The sequence below is a fragment of the Centruroides sculpturatus genome, unplaced genomic scaffold (assembly GCF_000671375.1).
Source record: "Centruroides sculpturatus isolate CEXI.00-Female unplaced genomic scaffold, Cexi_2.0 scaffold1172, whole genome shotgun sequence".
Lineage (NCBI taxonomy): Eukaryota > Metazoa > Arthropoda > Arachnida > Scorpiones > Buthidae > Centruroides > Centruroides sculpturatus.
This window is the reverse complement of record NW_019385542.1, coordinates 205,875-225,061: the sequence shown is the minus strand read 5'-3', so window position 1 is coordinate 225,061 and position 19,187 is coordinate 205,875. Positions and strand designations below refer to the sequence as shown.

At 34.6% G+C, this 19,187-nt stretch overlaps 2 protein-coding genes across 2 annotated transcripts in view; both read right to left on the bottom strand.

The window, feature by feature from the left end:
• Positions 1-2,184: 2,184 nt before the first annotated feature.
• Positions 2,185-14,288, bottom strand: LOC111639959. The gene is made up of 4 exons (XM_023385941.1): positions 14,168-14,288; positions 12,516-12,682; positions 3,522-3,617; positions 2,185-3,452 (listed from the first exon to the last, which is right to left on the bottom strand). The coding sequence occupies exons 2-4, from the start codon at positions 12,673-12,675 to the stop codon at positions 3,007-3,009; spliced, it is 702 nt and encodes a 233-aa protein (XP_023241709.1). The 5' UTR covers positions 12,676-12,682; positions 14,168-14,288; the 3' UTR covers positions 2,185-3,006.
• The window catches only part of LOC111639958 (methyltransferase-like protein 25), a 32,359-nt gene continuing 27,339 nt past the window's right edge, over positions 14,168-19,187 (bottom strand). The window contains exons 7-8 of the mRNA XM_023385940.1: positions 16,081-16,219; positions 14,168-14,288 (exon numbers count right to left, since the gene is read on the bottom strand). Of these exons, the coding sequence (XP_023241708.1) occupies positions 16,124-16,219 (96 nt within the window). The 3' untranslated portion in view covers positions 14,168-14,288; positions 16,081-16,123. The remainder of the gene's footprint in view (positions 14,289-16,080; positions 16,220-19,187) is intronic.

The following is a 19,187-nucleotide window of genomic DNA, read 5'->3' as shown; positions in this document are numbered from 1 at the left end:
TCTTTCAATAAAACTTATTGTTACGAGTGTTTTGGTGATGATAAATAATAAATATGCCGTATTAATATTTGCAATATAAGCTTTAATTAAAATTATTTGATATGAATAAAAAAACAAATTAAAAACTTAAAAAATTATAATGACAAAAACTTTATTTTTGTTTAACAAAATTATTGGATATTAATTAAAGTCCTTATTTCTTTTACTGCAACCGCGAAATATATCCGTAAATTAACACAAATGACTAAAATCACTTTTACTACGCAAATTTTCAATTTATTTGCTCAATTCTTTTTTCAGTCATTTGTGTTAATTGACGTATATTAAAGGTTAAATTATTATTAAATAAATCAGCAACGAAATCTGTTATCGGTATAAATTCTGAAGACAATAGAAACGAAACAATTTTCTATTAAATAAATTGTAAATAATGGTTCGAATTTATACATTCCGAGTATTTTGAAGTAGAGACACAAACTCATTCACATAATGAAAGTGAAAAACAATATAAATAAAAGTTATCTATTGATTTCAAAATATTATTTTATTTATAATTTCTCTGTAATTTATTTTTATAGAAAAATATGTTACATTATTTTTATGACAAATATTTTATTTGATGATTGTTATTTCAAAGTGAATTTCAATTAAAGAAGTAATACCTGGGTGTATTTTGAATTGGAAACGTTAATACTTAACCTACATTTAAAACAGCAGGATATGAAATTCGAGTAAGTATAATGAAAAAGTAATTTTGAATTTTTTCCAAAATATTCATTATTTTTATATAATTACTTAAATTTAAAAATTCCAAAATATTGATATTTATTGTATAACAAACATGGAGGTGTACGGGAATACTTGGTTAAGGGGCAGAGCTAGTTGCTTTTCCCGAATTTTATACAAGTATCAATTTTATTTGCCATCAATGATAATTTATTAACTTTTTTGCTTTCTCTGTCTGAATTTTCTTTTTTTATTATTTTTGCTTTGCCTGAGTTTTTCCCATTATTTTGTCCGAAATTGGTAGGGCAGTTGCAATAAATTAGGAAATACGTGCGTTAATTCGAACAGTTTGAATTAGGCCTATATATACAAGGTGTGTTCAAAAAGTATCGGACCTTTGGTCGGCAAAAATAAATTTATTGACTTTGAGGTACAAAACCCTAATCCCCTTCAAAGTAGTCTCCTTGGTAATGTATACACTTCTCCCAGCGTTCCTGCCATTGCTGGAAACACTGCTGGAACGCATCTTTTGGAATGGTTATAAGCCGGTCCGTCGCATTTAGCATGATGTCTTCTCTCGACTAAATTTGGGTTCCTTTTTGCGGCATTTTCAGCTTGAGAAATAGCCAAAGGTCACACGGAGCCATGTGGAGAGAGTACGGAGCGTGACGAACCACAGGAGTATTGTGTTTGGCGACGAAAGCTCGAATCAGATGCGCAGAATGGGCGGATGCGTTATCACAATGGAGCTGCCAAGTTTTGATCGACCACAGATCCGATCGTTTGCGTCGCACAGCATCGGAAAGACGACGAAGGACCTTCTGGTAGTACTCTTTTGCGATGGTTTGGCCTTGTGGTGCGTACTCACAATATACCACCCCACGAGAGTCGAAAAAACTGTCAACATGACCTTGATATTGCTGCGGGCCTGCCGCGCTTTTTTTGGCCTCCAGGATCGTCCCCGAAAGCCTGCTGAATCTTGCGAATGGTTTACACTCGGGTATCGCCAAGGTTTTTGGCAAAATTTGATGTAATATCGCTGCTCACGTTGTTCAGTCATTTTCCAGCTTAGTGAAATCCGACGAGAGCGCACTACATGACCTCACTCATAGGCCGATTGCCAGCGACTGACGCTTCCTGCAGGCGGGAAAAAATTCAGGGCTGTGCATGACTGTCCCCTCCACAACTCCACCGAAGCAGGCCTCTCTCGCATCATTGGTTTACGCGGGAAAAAAAAGGTCCGATACTTTTTGAACAGACCTTGTATTGTTAAATGAATAGAATTCGAAAATTCTAAAGATTTTTTGTCATGTTCCATAAAATGCAGAAATCCGAATAATGTTTAAAATTACTATCACTACAATTAATATATTTTAAGATTATGATAATATAATTAGTGATTACATGAATATTGTCAAAAATTTGATAAGCTGTAGAATGTATTAAAGTTTAACAAAATTTATCTTTCACAAGAGGAATATTTATTGACAATTACAAAATGTTCATCTAAAATGGAAAAGGATTTTTTCGGGACGTTTAATTCGGAAAATTGAAATTAAATTCGTCGAAGAGTATCGAATAACAATATTACGGCGACATCCGAAACCTAAAAGAATATTCGCACCCCTCCCATTAAAATTATAGACGCCTCTTCCTATAAGAATGGTCGAGTGTCAATGAACATTCGGAAGAGAAAAATATTATTTTACAATTGTTTTATACACGGCTTTTATTAAGCCAGAAACATTGGTCCGAGACAGGCGATTAGATGAAAATGTATGCAAACAATGGAAAAAACAGAATTATTTTCGCTTTTCCGTAAATGCAAAAATTGCAAAAAATATTTCTTCGGGGATTTTTTCCATCCGACTTTCCAACGCATTTTTACTCTCCTCACCATCCTCTCTTGTCAACTCTCGTCAGTTGGCCGGGTGAAGCGACAATCCAAAATTTTCTCAACTTCGATCCGACAGGAGGGCCGACGTCGTTTCTGTCTCACCCATCGATTCGAATAATCAGATGACGTTCATTTACTTGTGCACGTTTGAATCCCTACGCTTTTCCGGTTCTCAATTGCGTCGGAATAGAGGCAGAAGAATTCCGGGCTGGTCTCATCGTTCGTCTGTAGGCCCAAGAAAAACAAAATCGAAAATCAAAGAAATCGATGAAAGGTTTGAAATCTGGAACGAGTCATCTTCGTATGAAACGCGTTTTCCCTCTCTGGAATCGGAAGCGTCCCAGAGGTCACTGAGTCAAGAGGGTCAGAAGGGCGTTTAATTGTCAGATGTCCACTTTGCCGTTGGCATCGTCGGACTCCATCAGCATCCCGTTGATGAGCGAGGAGGTGAGAAGCGTCGACTCCGTCTTGTAGACGGACAAGTAACCGAAAACACGCTCTACTCTAAGTTTCTGCACAAAGTTAAGCAACCGGAAGATGTTGCGAGAGGTGACGTCGGCGCACTCGACCAGTAACACGTACATGAAGACGTCTGGGTCGGGCGGATCGATCCGTCGATAAAAGGACAACCTGGAGACGGAGAAGTCGGGGGAGAGATTGGAGTACATGAGACGGGCGCCGGTCCATTCTTTCCAGGACTCTTCTAGGACGCTGTCTAAGGCGTTTTCCAGACACACGAAGCCGACGAAGATGCAGGCCCTATCGTCCTCCGCGCGAGAGGCCGAGGCGAAGTTAGGGGGTTGAAAACGGTGGATCTCGGTGTAGAGGCCTAAAAAAAGACGACTAGGAATGAGTTTAACAGGAAGAGATGGAAGTAGTCATTTATTTTGGAGCTCACCTTGGCGCAGGTCGAAGTCGTCTCCCAGTTCCGAAGGTTCCAATAGAGCCACTTTGTTGGTGTTTAGATGAAGACGGTGGATGACGGGATAGATAACTAGATGAAAAGAAAACTGACTTTAAGAAATAGATCAGGCTTGATCGAAATAGATTGGTTTTACTCCTGCCGTCTGGAGTCAGACTGCAGGAGTAAAACCAATCTACTGAAGAGTTTAGAGAATATCGACGAAGGGCACGGAATGGCCAAGTAGCAGAAAATGTACATACAGTGAAACCTCGATATAGGGCCCTGCTAAATAGAGCCATTCTGTGGACGAAACGGTCAGCTTCAAAATGGCGCTATTTAGCAGGGTCAATCTAGACCAGGGGCTCTCAACCTTTTTTTTACCCATAGACCCTTTTTCCTCTTAATTTTTTTGTGGGCCCCCCATACATTGCACAGAAAAAAACCTTATATTTTTTTTGTTACATTGTTTCAAATTGGAAAAATATTTTCATACTGAAGCTCTGAATTTCAGAAAAAGTAACTACTATATTAATGAACTAGCACTTTTAATACCTCTTACCTTGTCAAGATGGAATTTTACACAGAACTGAAGGTTAGGGTTAAAATAAATTGATTACCTTTATACTGGAAGGAGGCTATAAAGTTTATTAGCCTCCCTCCCTAATCTTCAAGATCTGCAACAAACTGACGCAAAACGTTCAGAAATGTCACTGTCAAGTGGCATGACGCTGATGGTATAAGATTATCCTAACAGACCCCGGTTTTATAATCTCTCTTTGACCTTTGTCAATGAGATATATATGTCGTTTACGTATTCAATATTTTAAATAATTTATATTTTAACCCTTATGCAAGAAATTAGTAATAAATAAATTGACAATATACTGTATACATTTAATTTTCAATAAAACAATTGTTCTGAAGTAGAATTACCCTATAGACCACTAAAATATCACCGTGAACCTCAATTCGGTATTTTTTTTTCTGTGGACCCCCAGTAATGTTACATGGACCCAGTTGATAACCCCTGATCTAGACGCTAGAAGACCCGAAATCGAATCTGGGCGAGCAAGTCTCCAGGAATTTTTCATAGAACGTCTGTTAGAGATATGTCTGTTCTTCATCAAGCCATCATGTGTTTGGCCAGGCCCACAATGAGATAGCCGGATGGTGAGAGGCGAGGTCAGACATATCCGAGACGCAAATATTTTCTTTTTACAACGATGTATCCGATCATCCGCACAGACTCAATGTTTACGTTACCCGAGTAGGCCGAATTTGCCATACGTCACCTCAGCAAGAGACGAGTGCGTTGCATGTTCGTTTCGTTTATATCTAGAATTAAGGCTTGGAAAACAACAACCGATAGCTTTACTCGAAGGAAACAAACGACACCTTGTCTCTCAGACATATTCGGACGACCGTCTCCGAATTATTCCTAGGATTTTCGACCCGTCCACAGTCGATCTCGGATCTCTCCGAGCTGCGGACTGCTACCTTAATCGTTCGGTCACCCTACCATCGACCAATAGTACTATCACGTCGTCTATTATTACGTCGTATTATACAATAATTTAAATCTTACATTAATCGTCTTAACATGTACGGTTGATAAAAACTACAAGTTTGTATACAGTACGTACAGTACATCCAAAACTTCTTTAAAAACAATATTTCTGATATTTTTATAATCATTATATGTAATTTTATTTTTACGAAAAATATCGGCTGAAGTAAACACAATGTTAAAGTTATGTTGATTAGTTGAATTAATGGATTGTCCAAAATTCTTTAATTCTTTCAGGCCGGCAACTTAATGTAGAAGAAATATTTGAAAGATTACTTGTTAAAAGCAAACAAAGTGAAAAAAGATATTTAACAAAGCACTAAACAATAAGAGTCGTTATGTTGTCACCACAATTTAGATATTGTAGACCATGTGCAGTGGTAGACATTTGCCACCTCCAATGTTTTATTCAATAATTACTCAGACTTTAATGAGCATAAAATAATTTTAATGTATAAAGTTAAACATATAATAAATTCGACATTTTTAACATGGTGCTTACAAATAATAGCGTCAAAATGAAGCAATATACAGTCACGTGATAAAACGTGTACGGTTTTATAAATATAAACGTTACGGATGGTTGTAAGCTTTTGATCGTGCAGGCGATCTGCAGCAGATGGCGTTAAAAATTTAATGGTTTTTTTTTTATGGGAAATCATTTTTCAAAAATTCTTGGAAAAGGAAGCAAATAGAACCAAACAAATTTTTTTTTTTAGTTAGAATCCTATTTAATTGTTTTATAAACGTACGGTTCAGAATTTTGAAAACCAAATTCGTTAATTTTCTATGTATTTTTAAAATCGTAGAAACTTCCCAATTTGATTTTCAAAATTCTATAATTAACTATAATTTAAGATTCAAATAATCTTACAATGTTACTGATTCTAATAATAGATCAGGTGTTAGTACTATTGGTCAAATGACTGATCGGAAATGGATAAAATCGTTAACAATTCGATCGAGTCAAAAAATATTTAAATTTTTATAGTTTTTTGTACATCTGGAGGTCATAAGGTTTGATTTCAAACCTCATTTGCTGAATTTGATCAAAAGGAAGTGTGTGAACTAACTGGGTTTTTTTGCTGAATAATGTAAACCCCCGCTAACTCGGACTCCACCAACTCAGACTTGCATAACAAGGATAAAAAGTACAGTAATTTATTGTTTCTCGACAACAAAAAAGTTAGGTTAAGTAGTTTTATTCACCTTTTGTGTATTGTTTATATTTTACAGAGATTAGGATCTTCAAAGATTTAACAATTTGTTTAAAGTATACTGTACTTGACTGCATATTCAGACGGGATCAACGAAAATCGATAGAAAAGTATCCAAAGAGAGTAAATACGTGTTAAAGATAAGTCGAAGAATATAAAAAAAACTGTTAAATACTTATTATTTATTGCCAGCAAAAAGAAATCAAAGCATGATATTATTTGGAATGCCTTTTTTACTTTATTTGCAATTAGGTCTAAGCAAACATGTCGCTAGCTTTCTGCAACAGGAATCGGTGTACTAGAAAAAAGCTAAAATACTATTCGATTATTGCTCTAAACTGAAGAATATATAGCTTAGCTACTTCCAATAAATTCCATCAATAAATTTGTCTGTAACCTTATTAACGGAAGTGAGACGTGATCCTATTGTAATGAAGAGCAGAAAAAGAGAAGAGAAAAAAAGATATAAAATATAAAAAAATTTATATACAATATATTTTTAATAAATTTATAAATAATATGACTACTTGTCATGCCTCTAGCTTTGCAAGTACATTTACAATCGATATTTTTAACTTACATATTCATATATTGAAATTTATTTTATGAGGTCGGTCATTAATATTGGATGACTGTAAGCAATGATGATTAAATCGCCAAACTTTTTTTGATTTTCTTTTTGGAACCGTGTCCTGTTTTATATTTGTGGCGTAGTAAACACTAGTATTGTGTTTTATTCCAAAGACACATGGCAAATTTTCCATCAAATTCCTTTATTAGTTGATACGGTACATTGTTTTGTACTCGTTTCGGGCTTTGCCCCTCTTCATTCAACTAAAATACAATATATATATTTAACTTATTACAGTAGATAAAACAATGAGTACATAAACGATATATAGACGTACCTTTTGTTACACTTTGTATAATTTAAAAACATGTAAAATCTGCTTTAATCTTTGTAAAACTAGTATATATTATAAATTAAAAGGTTAAAATATTCTAAAATCTTCTCTTATAGGCATATTCCGATACAACACAACTGTAAAAAATTTTTAGCTGTTTCCTCCCCCTTTCTACCTTCCACCCCCTTTTTATTTTTTCCTATGCGCTGGTATCTTAAGTGTTGCCATGTATGACGTTCGATAGAAAAAAAAATCATTATAAAAATATTATTTATAATATATTAATCCAGTTTTCGTTTATTTTAAGACTTAAGTTTTTATTTATACTGTCTTTACTTTTCACGATTTCTATGGTTTCTTTAAACTTCCTGTTGTACGTTAATTTTTCTTTATGCAGTATTTCTACGTTATCTTTATCTATATTACAGTTGTTTATAGTACAATATTCGTAAAATGCAGAATTTATTCTATTGTATTTAAGGTCTGCTATGTGTTCTTTCAGTCTAGTTTTTACTTTTCTTTTTGTTTCTCCTATGTAATGTTTTTTGTTTGCGCAGGTAATAAAGGAATTTGATGGAAAATTTGCCATGTGTCTTTGGAATAAAACACAAAATTAGTGTTTACTACGCCACAAAAACTTTTTATTATTATTGTCTGTGATTCCAATACCGTATATATTTGTAGATAAAAATATAGCTTCGACTTCAGTGAGTTCTTTTTGACTCTTTCAGTTCCAAACTTCCAAACTGTTCATCACACATGTTTAATGTTGGTTAATATTATTGCAATACACATACAGTAGAACCTCGATTATCCGGACTAATTGGGGATGAAGGTAGTCCGGATGATATGACATGTCACGGGGTACGCTAATGAAAAAAGGTTGGGAACCACTGTTGTAGACCATGTGCAGTGGTAGACATTTGCCACCTCCAATGTTTTATTCAATAATTACTCAGACTTTAATGAGCATAAAATAATTTTAATGTATAAAGTTAAACATATAATAAATTCGACATTTTTAACATGGTGCTTACAAATAATAGCGTCAAAATGAAGCAATATACAGTCACGTGATAAAACGTGTACGGTTTTATAAATATAAACGTTACGGATGGTTGTAAGCTTTTGATCGTGCAGGCGATCTGCAGCAGATGGCGTTAAAAATTTAATGGTTTTTTTTTATGGGAAAATCATTTTTCAAAAATTCTTGGAAAAGGAAGCAAATAGAACCAAACAAATTTTTTTTTTTAGTTAGAATCCTATTTAATTGTTTTATAAACGTACGGTTCAGAATTTTGAAAACCAAATTCGTTAATTTTCTATGTATTTTTAAAATCGTAGAAACTTCCCAATTTGATTTTCAAAATTCTATAATTAACTATAATTTAAGATTCAAATAATCTTACAATGTTACTGATTCTAATAATAGATCAGGTGTTAGTACTATTGGTCAAATGACTGATCGGAAATGGATAAAATCGTTAACAATTCGATCGAGTCAAAAAATATTTAAATTTTTATAGTTTTTTGTACATCTGGAGGTCATAAGGTTTGATTTCAAACCTCATTTGCTGAATTTGATCAAAAGGAAGTGTGTGAACTAACTGGTTTTTTTNAAGTTTGATCTACCGAAATTGTCGGCCAGAACAATTATAAAAAGGTATAGAAAAAATTCTCGAAGCTGTGAAAAACGCTCAATCTTTAAATTCAAGCATCATTCGTAAACGTCACGGTATTATCGCTGAAATGGAAACAATGTTAAAATTATGGTGTGATAATCAAGTAAATATGAAAAATTTATAATAGTATAATTTGTTATACATATGTATTATCTAAGATTTTATTAAACATTTTTTTTTCTAAATTATTGGTTTTCTTTAGTCTCCGGCCCCAATTAAAAATTATTTGTATGTATTTATATGCGAAATTATACCCCGACTTAACCGAATTCGACTTACGCGGTTATCGCTCGGTCCCACCTATCGCGTAAGTTCGGGGTATTACTGTAATGCATAAATCTTCGAGGCGCGAGGCCTTTCGGACCGCGAGGCATAGGCGGTGGCCCATGTTGTTCATGCCTTACGCCGCCCTTGGTCATAGAAATGATATAATTTGAATATAAATTATTTATAAATACGTATGTCAAGTTATATTTTTATTACGACGTAAAATATATTTAAGAGTTTACGACCTCTGTGCTGGGTAAGACGTTGTTGAAACAAAAAAAGTTATGCATTCTATCACGTACATAAACAGTGTCGTAATTCGCCAAGTGCAAATCAGCAAATTCGTAAAATTTTTGTTTATTTTGAACAATCCGGATAATCGAAAATCCGGATAATGGAGGTCCGGATAATCGAGGTTCTACTGTATTTGACAGTTTGAAAGAAAATATTCTATACTTTAAGGCTCTTTGGACACGTCCATTAATTAAGTCAATCGAGTGACCATTAGCCACTTACTGAAAGTGCATAAAATGCATCCGGACTGGTACAACTGAGAATGCAACGAGCTTCGAGATGGACAGACGTAGATGTATTATTTGGCACTGAATACAGTGGCGGATACAAGGGGAGGGCTATATGGACTTATAAGCCCTCTCCATCGACATACACATACAAAAAAGTTAAATTTATATATTCGAACTTCAAAACATTGTTTTAAAATTATAAGCAGTTTTGAAAACAGAAGTCATTTAACCTGTACAAATTCTCATCCCAGGAGGTCCGTTCTCTTCTTGACAATCTGTCGCTTATCAGGATACGCTCTAACCGCATAAACAAAATGTAACAGATTACGCGAATTTAGATTTAGAGTACGCAAATTTGAGCAAATGGAACTGAATTTTTCGTAAAGCCGGGTGAAGACGAAACTTGGCACAAATTGTATTTCTCGAGCAACCGACTGCAGACGAACAACTCAGCCGACCTCACCTTCCTAACTGATCCAAAAGTTTCACCAAACAAAGCAAGTCCCGGGCCATCGCCGAGGGACTGGTCGTCAACATTGACAGCGATATTTGGACTTTCTCTGGAATCTATCATTCGACAGATAAACATGACGAAATCCTTTATAAAGCAACCAATAGCTAAATTTTCTAAGCATGTTTTTATTTAATTAAACGGGTTCAATTGTAAATAATAATCCAGACTGTGTCCAAATCGCACCCACATAAGACCTTCTCGACCCCTCGTCCCACCAACTGCACCACGTCGGCAATTCCACAGTTAGTTTAGTCGATAAATATAAACGTTCGGTGCTTGTGTCTAGATTTGATAAATTAAAAATAGTCTATATTGAATAAATTTAAATACTTTTAATTAAAGATGAATTATCGAATAATATATATCGCATTTATCTGTTAAAACGTAATGCAAATAACTAATGTTGGTCACACTTTTTAACCTATTTTTAAAGTGGTTGGCTAGCGTCGTTCAGGAGCTAGCCTCTGGTGCTTTATGCAGGCCATATTGAGTACCTCAACACCATCTGTAGATCATTTTATTCCCGAATATGTGAGAAAGACTTGGTGTCAGAAGACGCTCAAAGGATCCTCTTTAAACGGAATTTCGTCGCTAAAAGAAGCTTCTCCCTATCAGAGAATTTCCGGTACAAACAACGGAATCGATAGCTGCTATAGGAATGCACCGGGAACCCCCCCAAAAAAAAAACAAAAAAGAGCGGGAAAGAACGAAAACCAAGAACTTTGAGGTTCCCGATATGGTAAGAATCAAAAACACTAAATAGATAATCAACATGAAGGGGTATTCTCGGCCGACAAACTTCTGGGAAAGGAATGCTATCGTCTTGTAGCCAGGTACACAATCTAGAACATAATGAGACAGAGTAATGAAAATTCCAACTGAAGCTATGGAGAAATTAAAAAAGTGATGAAATTTTGGGAAAGATTCTATACTAAATTTTACAAAAAATTAAGAATTGATAGGCATCAAACGTATTGTACTTCTAAATTCTCGTTGGAAGCTTGAGAGGGCGATAAAAATTCGCCTACTCCCATTTGGAAAATCTGCGAAGGCCAGATAAACATCTATGAGCTGCCAATTTTTGAAAATCGAAATTGGTGGAAGAAAGACCGGAAATTACGAAACTGTCGCTAACCCGGCTTTGATTTAAAGCCTTGGTTCCACTTCACGTTTCCAGCAGTTATGTGACAGTTACTATTGAAATAATCCCAAAAGGTAGCGCTCTAGCGGCTCGCCGCGCCGCTAAGGAAAATTTCGATGTGTCGAATATTTGTGGCTGCCACTAAGATCCGCCATTTTCGATAGCCAATAAAATGGTAACATATATCTGACATCAGAACAATAGAATCTCCTCCGTGCTCGAAAGTGTGACAGTGCATCTAATAGGCCAGGGATAGCGAATCTATGGCACGAGTGCCAAAAGTGGCGCTTAAGGAGAAATCCTCTGGCTCATAACATATCATACGATTTTGATTTATCATCTGTGTTTTCAATCATCCTTTCGGTTTATCACCTTATCATCCCCTTTTCAATCAGATTTTTTTGCAATTATTCTAATTAAAGAGTATTCGTTTAATTTCTTTAAATATCGTTATTCGAAATCTAAAACTTTGACACGCATAAACATCTTTAAAGTCAAATATGCTTACTATATGGAACGCGGGCTAAAAAAAGGTTCGCTATCCCTGTAATAGGTCAATGTATTAGCGTTTCCAATTGGCTTCTTTTGCATAGCCGCCAACGCTACCGGCGAAACAACAACGATGTAAAACATTATTGCATCTTTTGATGAAATAATGTTCTACATCTTCGCTGCTCCTGCTGAACACACGTAATTGAAGTCAATGCTTAATGTCCGATTCTAATTACAAGATTCTCGCCGCGAGCGATGGCGATAAATGTTTAACACCAAAATTACACACAGCTGGTATTCCACTGCATTCAATGGAATACCAGCGTTTATACCATTATCATACATCAGCCAATTAGATGCACTGTCACATTTTCGCGCACGGGATATATTCTATTGTTCTGACGACAGATATACGCTATCACTTTATTGGCTATCGAAAGCGGCGAATCTTACCGGCAGTAACTTAACGCACAAAACTCCTGGAGATTCCTTATTTAAATTGTTTCCATAGTAATCGCTCGCCCCTACTATTTAAAACTTGCAAGTGGAAGCAAGCTCTATTCGTCGTGTGATGTTTTTTCCATTCCATCAGAGACTAACAATGCTTTTTCTAGCGAAAAAAGAGAGGTTAGTGAGTCGACCCTGGAACTAGAGAAGAGAAATACAGTAAAAATTTTACCTCCTTTTTCGACGCTGTTGAAGGTTTCTCCCTTTTCGAACCAAGAATGTTTCTGAAGAGTCAACCACAGGTTCCGTCTTCGGTTCCTGTACGAATCTTTCTCCGACCGCGCGTGAGCGACGAAGGAAAAGACGAAAAAGTCGTTGAAGACGTTCTCCATCTTAACGCTGTAAGAAACAAAATCAATAGGTCCAATAAACTAATGTTTTCCGATTAATATTACCATAAAAATTTCTATCCTAGGACTGAAACTTCAACGATTATAGTTGCAATTGTTATTGTATTGACTTAAAATATTGTGGTGAAAAAATGCTTTCGAGTGATGGAAATGCGTATGTCCGGGAAGCGATGATATAATCCCGGGTGATTTCAGTACGAGAATGGCACGAATTAAGATCGGCTCCGAAAGTATAATCGGAAAGCTGTAGATATGAAACGAGAAAGGAGAAAATCGCCATAATTGTGTCTGTGAAACGACTTTATATTAAAAACAAAAAGAGTAGGACTATTGGTTTTATTGCTGATCTGATGAAATAAATCTAAATTAACTACGTTCTATACAGTACTAGTTTGTTTCCTCAGCGTAATTTCTATATCTTGTGAGATATAGAAATTACGCTGAGGAAACAAACTAGTGTAGAACGTAGTTAATAGTTAATTACATCTTATGAGATATAGAAATTATGCTCTATATACTGTATAGAAATATAGCTTATTCTAAAAATTTATAAACTACTATGTCATGTATCTGGTATAAAAATTTGTCTTTATTCTTTTCCCTTTGAACTTCACTTTTTTATTTTACTATATTACTTTATAACTTTCAGTCATTACTGTATATCAACAAAATAATCTATTAATAATGAATTCCTAGAAATTACAGCACTGAACTTCTTCAGGTTGTTTGATCGATGAATTAATTTCTGATGTCAAAGCCATTCGTGGAGTCATCAATTCTTTATAAACCAGCAATTCAGTTAACACGTTAAAAATCTTTTGATCTCGAATGCTTCGAGTCGGTACGTGTTACCACATCAATTCTACCCAGAACGAACTGAATTATTTGATTGAATCTTTTAAATGAACTGAATCGAATGATTTGAATTATTGAAAAAATAGTTTTCCCGTCACCAGAACAAAAATTCCAGCAACGAGTTGCGTAACTTTCCCGGCTAATTTTAATGAACTTATTAATTTCAAGTCGCAATTATTTCTTTTAGCAGAGAATGTAAAGGTTCATATAGAAAACTGTTTTGAAACTCGATCGAAAGCATTTATAAACATCTTACAAAATTAACGGTTTTACAAAATCGAAAGATTCCATCAAACTACTGTATTTCATCATCGACCAAAGCCAAATGTCTTCGTTCTCAAATATTAACTTTCACGTGCACAAAATTTTTTCTTTTAGTCTAACTGGAAATTCTTTTTAATATCTATTCCTTACCAATGCTCAATTCTAAATGCGAGAATGTTTTCAACGGGAGCGAATCAAAGGCTTCGGAAATGTTAACATTTCCTTTCTGATGCACAGAAGAAAAATCGAGACTTTCTATCGGATTGAATAATCATTGGCTAACCTAGAACTTAAATTTATTCGTACTTTTATAAAATACATTTTTTACGACTGAAGAAAGAAAGAAAAACTTTACCTGAGTTTCTTTTGCCTTCAGTTTTCGGAAGAAATAGAGACGAAAAGGAGCGTCGGAAGGCGGTACGAAGAAGTGGTGATCATTCTGTCTGATGTCGAAACTCCCTGGAGAAACTCGGTGACTGAAAATAAATTATTCATGAGACGTCGTCGTCTTTAATTGTTAATACACTTAGTTTTCCCGGCCACTCATTAGTTACGCAAAATCGAAAGAAGTCACGAGATAAAATAAAAATAAAAGCGCAGTTTCGTCACAAAACGTCTTTGAATAGTCGCTATAAAAGCTTGATGCGTTAGTGTACTGCACATCGACGGGAGACCCAGGATTTTTCGTGAATGGTCTTACCAAGAGATGTCAGATCCCTCCTCTCACCATCCGGCAACCTCCCTCGAGGACCTGATCGAATCCATAGCGGACAGCCTTCTTAGAACTTATAGAGATGAATCAAAAATGAAAGAAAAACCATCCGAAAATCGTTCCACAAATACCTAAACATTATCTCTAAACTGAATTAAAGCTGTTCCCCAAACCACCGTTAATTTGGGAAATAACTTGGAATAGGGAAGAGTACTCACCCGGTATAAAGGTCTGAGAGGTATTTTCGCCTCGGAATTTGAGTCGTTAACCTGAAAGGGCGGCGGGAAAGAGGGACGGAATCGTTTCTTTCGTCGTGTTGTCACGTCGTCATAGAGACGTCGACCGAAATATCGAACCAGCGCTCTTCCCACTTAACGGAGCAGCAGCGCCGACCGATTCTGGAATAGAACGAAGGAGCGGATTTAGAAAAGGCTCCTTCTCATCTTCCTTTACTTAGAAATACATTTCCTTATTTATTCTTAAATAAAGTCGGATGCTGGCCAGTTATGATGCCTTACTGAACCAATATCGACCTCTTCCGATTGGATGAACAAATTAAACTCTAGAAACACAGAGATTGAATTTAGATGTGAACCGAATGCATCTGGTGATTTGTTATTAGGAAACGAGAGAAAAATCGTTGCGACTTTCTTCTGCAGATCGGCAATTTACATTTAATATTTTATATGGAACCTCGATAAAGTCTCCCGGGGCACGGGCGGTTCCCCAGTTTAAAAATTCTGATTAACCGGCGCCATTTTCTATCTCGGTAATTAGTGACTTGGCCGACGAATATTAAACGCGGACAAAGAGGGGCGTAACAAAAACAAATTAATTATTAAAGTTTGTTGTGTTCGGTTGCCAAGGTAAGTGGCGTTCCGTGTATCTCCCGGAAAATTCCGTGCGTCTCCATAAAGGCTTCTTTTTAAATATTTTAAGGACTCGTTACAGAGACAACTTTCCCTTTCGAGATGCCAGATATTTTCAACCGGGTCCTTTCGAGTTTAATCTCCTTTTTTTTTTTTGGAAAAAATGCGATAAATACATTCATACTCTTCCTACAGTGCACACGAAATTGTCCACATCGTTTTTTATTCTTAGAGAACTAATGATAAAATTAAATACTGTAGTAGTGTCTAAAAGCTTTCTCAAAGTTTGCAAGTTTTAAAATTATTATTTATTTTTGCCAGGAATAAGGAAGTCTTTAGCGTAAATTACTCCTAAATGTTCGATATAATCACATAGAAAAGGGGATCTCAAATAAAGCAAAACTCTATAAACAGTCCGAACATAACAGAAAGAAGGTACAACTTATCAGTTTTCGTAAAAGATACAGAAAAAGTCTGCGCATAATATACTGCAACGTTCTTATTGCTCTTCACCACCAGGATTTAGCGCAGACTCATCCTTTCGCAAAAACTATAGTCGAAATACATTCCGATTGTACGCAGCTCCACGATTAAATCCCTTGGCGGAATTTATTAATCATTAAATTCGCTTAATTAATGTTTTCGCGTCGATACAAATTATTTAAAGAAAAAAATTCGATAAATTACGTTTTATTACTAATAAAATTGTAATTTCCGAAGAAATGACCCTTCATTCTGATTTCTTCTTGATGGCAATCAAGGCGTAGCATCGGGGGGAAATCAAGGAATCAAACAGACGCGTCAAGTATGCTTCTTCCACGCAATCCTGAAACAAACAAATACTTCCGTTAGAAAAGCTAATTTTCGCCAAATCTTTTAAATCGGTTCTTAAAATATATACAAGAGATAGAATGTTCACGTATCAGTTCATAACATTAGTTAACGACTAATGTTATGAACTGTTTGAATAACCCATTTAGGATTAATTAAGGATAAATTGAGAGGGGAGAAATTTACCGCCTCTGCTAACAATCCTAACTTCACGAGAAAAACTATAGAGGAATAAAATCGTTACATCGAGGTTACATTGTGGATTGACGAAACGATACAATAATCCGGAATTGTTCTCAATATCGATAGTTTCCAAATTACTGATGGTGGTGGTGCTAACGAAACTACATCTTGGAAGTCGGGAGGTACTCGTTTTCTCTCCATAAGTGCCTAAGGTGAAAACACAGAAAGACGGCTACTTATAACTATGTACTATATACATCTATGCTAAACTGTCTAGAATGTTTCGAAGGGAAACATTGCAGAAAATTTTGCACTCGTCTTCATACATAAAAACCACTGTAAAAGTAATGTTACGCTTTTACACGAATCATGTAAATAGCAATATATATAGGGGAGACCGGGGTAACTTCGGCATGCGGGGCAAGTTTGTCAAGCGCTTTTTTTNCTAATGAAAAAAGGTTGGGAACCACTGTTGTAGACCATGTGCAGTGGTAGACATTTGCCACCTCCAATGTTTTATTCAATAATTACTCAGACTTTAATGAGCATAAAATAATTTTAATGTATAAAGTTAAACATATAATAAATTCGACATTTTTAACATGGTGCTTACAAATAATAGCGTCAAAATGAAGCAATATACAGTCACGTGATAAAACGTGTACGGTTTTATAAATATAAACGTTACGGATGGTTGTAAGCTTTTGATCGTGCAGGCGATCTGCAGCAGATGGCGTTAAAAATTTAATGGTTTTTTTTTTATGGGAAATCATTTTTCAAAAATTCTTGGAAAAGGAAGCAAATAGAACCAAACAAATTTTTTTTTTTAGTTAGAATCCTATTTAATTGTTTTATAAACGTACGGTTCAGAATTTTGAAAACCAAATTCGTTAATTTTCTATGTATTTTTAAAATCGTAGAAACTTCCCAATTTGATTTTCAAAATTCTATAATTAACTATAATTTAAGATTCAAATAATCTTACAATGTTACTGATTCTAATAATAGATCAGGTGTTAGTACTATTGGTCAAATGACTGATCGGAAATGGATAAAATCGTTAACAATTCGATCGAGTCAAAAAATATTTAAATTTTTATAGTTTTTTGTACATCTGGAGGTCATAAGGTTTGATTTCAAACCTCATTTGCTGAATTTGATCAAAAGGAAGTGTGTGAACTAACTGGTTTTTTTTGCTGAATAATGTAAACCCCCGCTAACTCGGACTCCACCAACTCAGACTTGCATAACAAGGATAAAAAGTACAGTAATTTATTGTTTCTCGACAACAAAAAAGTTAGGTTAAGTAGTTTTATTCACCTTTTGTGTATTGTTTATATTTTACAGAGATTAGGATCTTCAAAGATTTAACAATTTGTTTAAAGTATACTGTACTTGACTGCATATTCAGACGGGATCAACGAAAATCGATAGAAAAGTATCCAAAGAGAGTAAATACGTGTTAAAGATAAGTCGAAGAATATAAAAAAAACTGTTAAATACTTATTATTTATTGCCAGCAAAAAGAAATCAAAGCATGATATTATTTGGAATGCCTTTTTTACTTTATTTGCAATTAGGTCTAAGCAAACATGTCGCTAGCTTTCTGCAACAGGAATCGGTGTACTAGAAAAAAGCTAAAATACTATTCGATTATTGCTCTAAACTGAAGAATATATAGCTTAGCTACTTCCAATAAATTCCATCAATAAATTTGTCTGTAACCTTATTAACGGAAGTGAGACGTGATCCTATTGTAATGAAGAGCAGAAAAAGAGAAGAGAAAAAAAGATATAAAATATAAAAAAATTTATATACAATATATTTTTAATAAATTTATAAATAATATGACTACTTGTCATGCCTCTAGCTTTGCAAGTACATTTACAATCGATATTTTTAACTTACATATTCATATATTGAAATTTATTTTATGAGGTCGGTCATTAATATTGGATGACTGTAAGCAATGATGATTAAATCGCCAAACTTTTTTTGATTTTCTTTTTGGAACCGTGTCCTGTTTTATATTTGTGGCGTAGTAAACACTAGTATTGTGTTTTATTCCAAAGACACATGGCAAATTTTCCATCAAATTCCTTTATTAGTTGATACGGTACATTGTTTTGTACTCGTTTCGGGCTTTGCCCCTCTTCATTCAACTAAAATACAATATATATATTTAACTTATTACAGTAGATAAAACAATGAGTACATAAACGATATATAGACGTACCTTTTGTTACACTTTGTATAATTTAAAAACATGTAAAATCTGCTTTAATCTTTGTAAAACTAGTATATATTATAAATTAAAAGGTTAAAATATTCTAAAATCTTCTCTTATAGGCATATTCCGATACAACACAACTGTAAAAAATTTTTAGCTGTTTCCTCCCCCTTTCTACCTTCCACCCCCTTTTTATTTTTTCTTATGCGCTGGTATCTTAAGTGTTGCCATGTATGACGTTCGATAGAAAAAAAGATCATTATAAAAATATTATTTATAATATATTAATCCAGTTTTCGTTTATTTTAAGACTTAAGTTTTTATTTATACTGTCTTTACTTTTCACGATTTCTATGGTTTCTTTAAACTTCCTGTTGTACGTTAATTTTTCTTTATGCAGTATTTCTACGTTATCTTTATCTATATTACAGTTGTTTATAGTACAATGTTCGTAAAATGCAGAATTTATTCTATTGTATTTAAGATCTGCTATGTGTTCTTTCAGTCTAGTTTTTACTTTTCTTTTTGTTTCTCCTATGTAATGTTTTTT

What these genes read in the sequence shown, in the direction of transcription:
- LOC111639959 (XM_023385941.1), bottom strand. Translation starts at nt 12,675, where the DNA reads ATGGAGAACGTCTTCAACGACTTTTTCGTCTTTTCCTTCGTCGCTCAC. An exon ending in CAACAGCGTCGAAAAAGGAG is followed by an intron (nt 3,618 to 12,515) that starts GTAAAATTTTTA and finishes CTTTTCATCTAG; the next exon opens with TTATCTATCCCGTCATCCAC. An exon ending in CGACTTCGACCTGCGCCAAG is followed by an intron (nt 3,453 to 3,521) that starts GTGAGCTCCAAA and finishes GTCTTTTTTTAG; the next exon opens with GCCTCTACACCGAGATCCAC.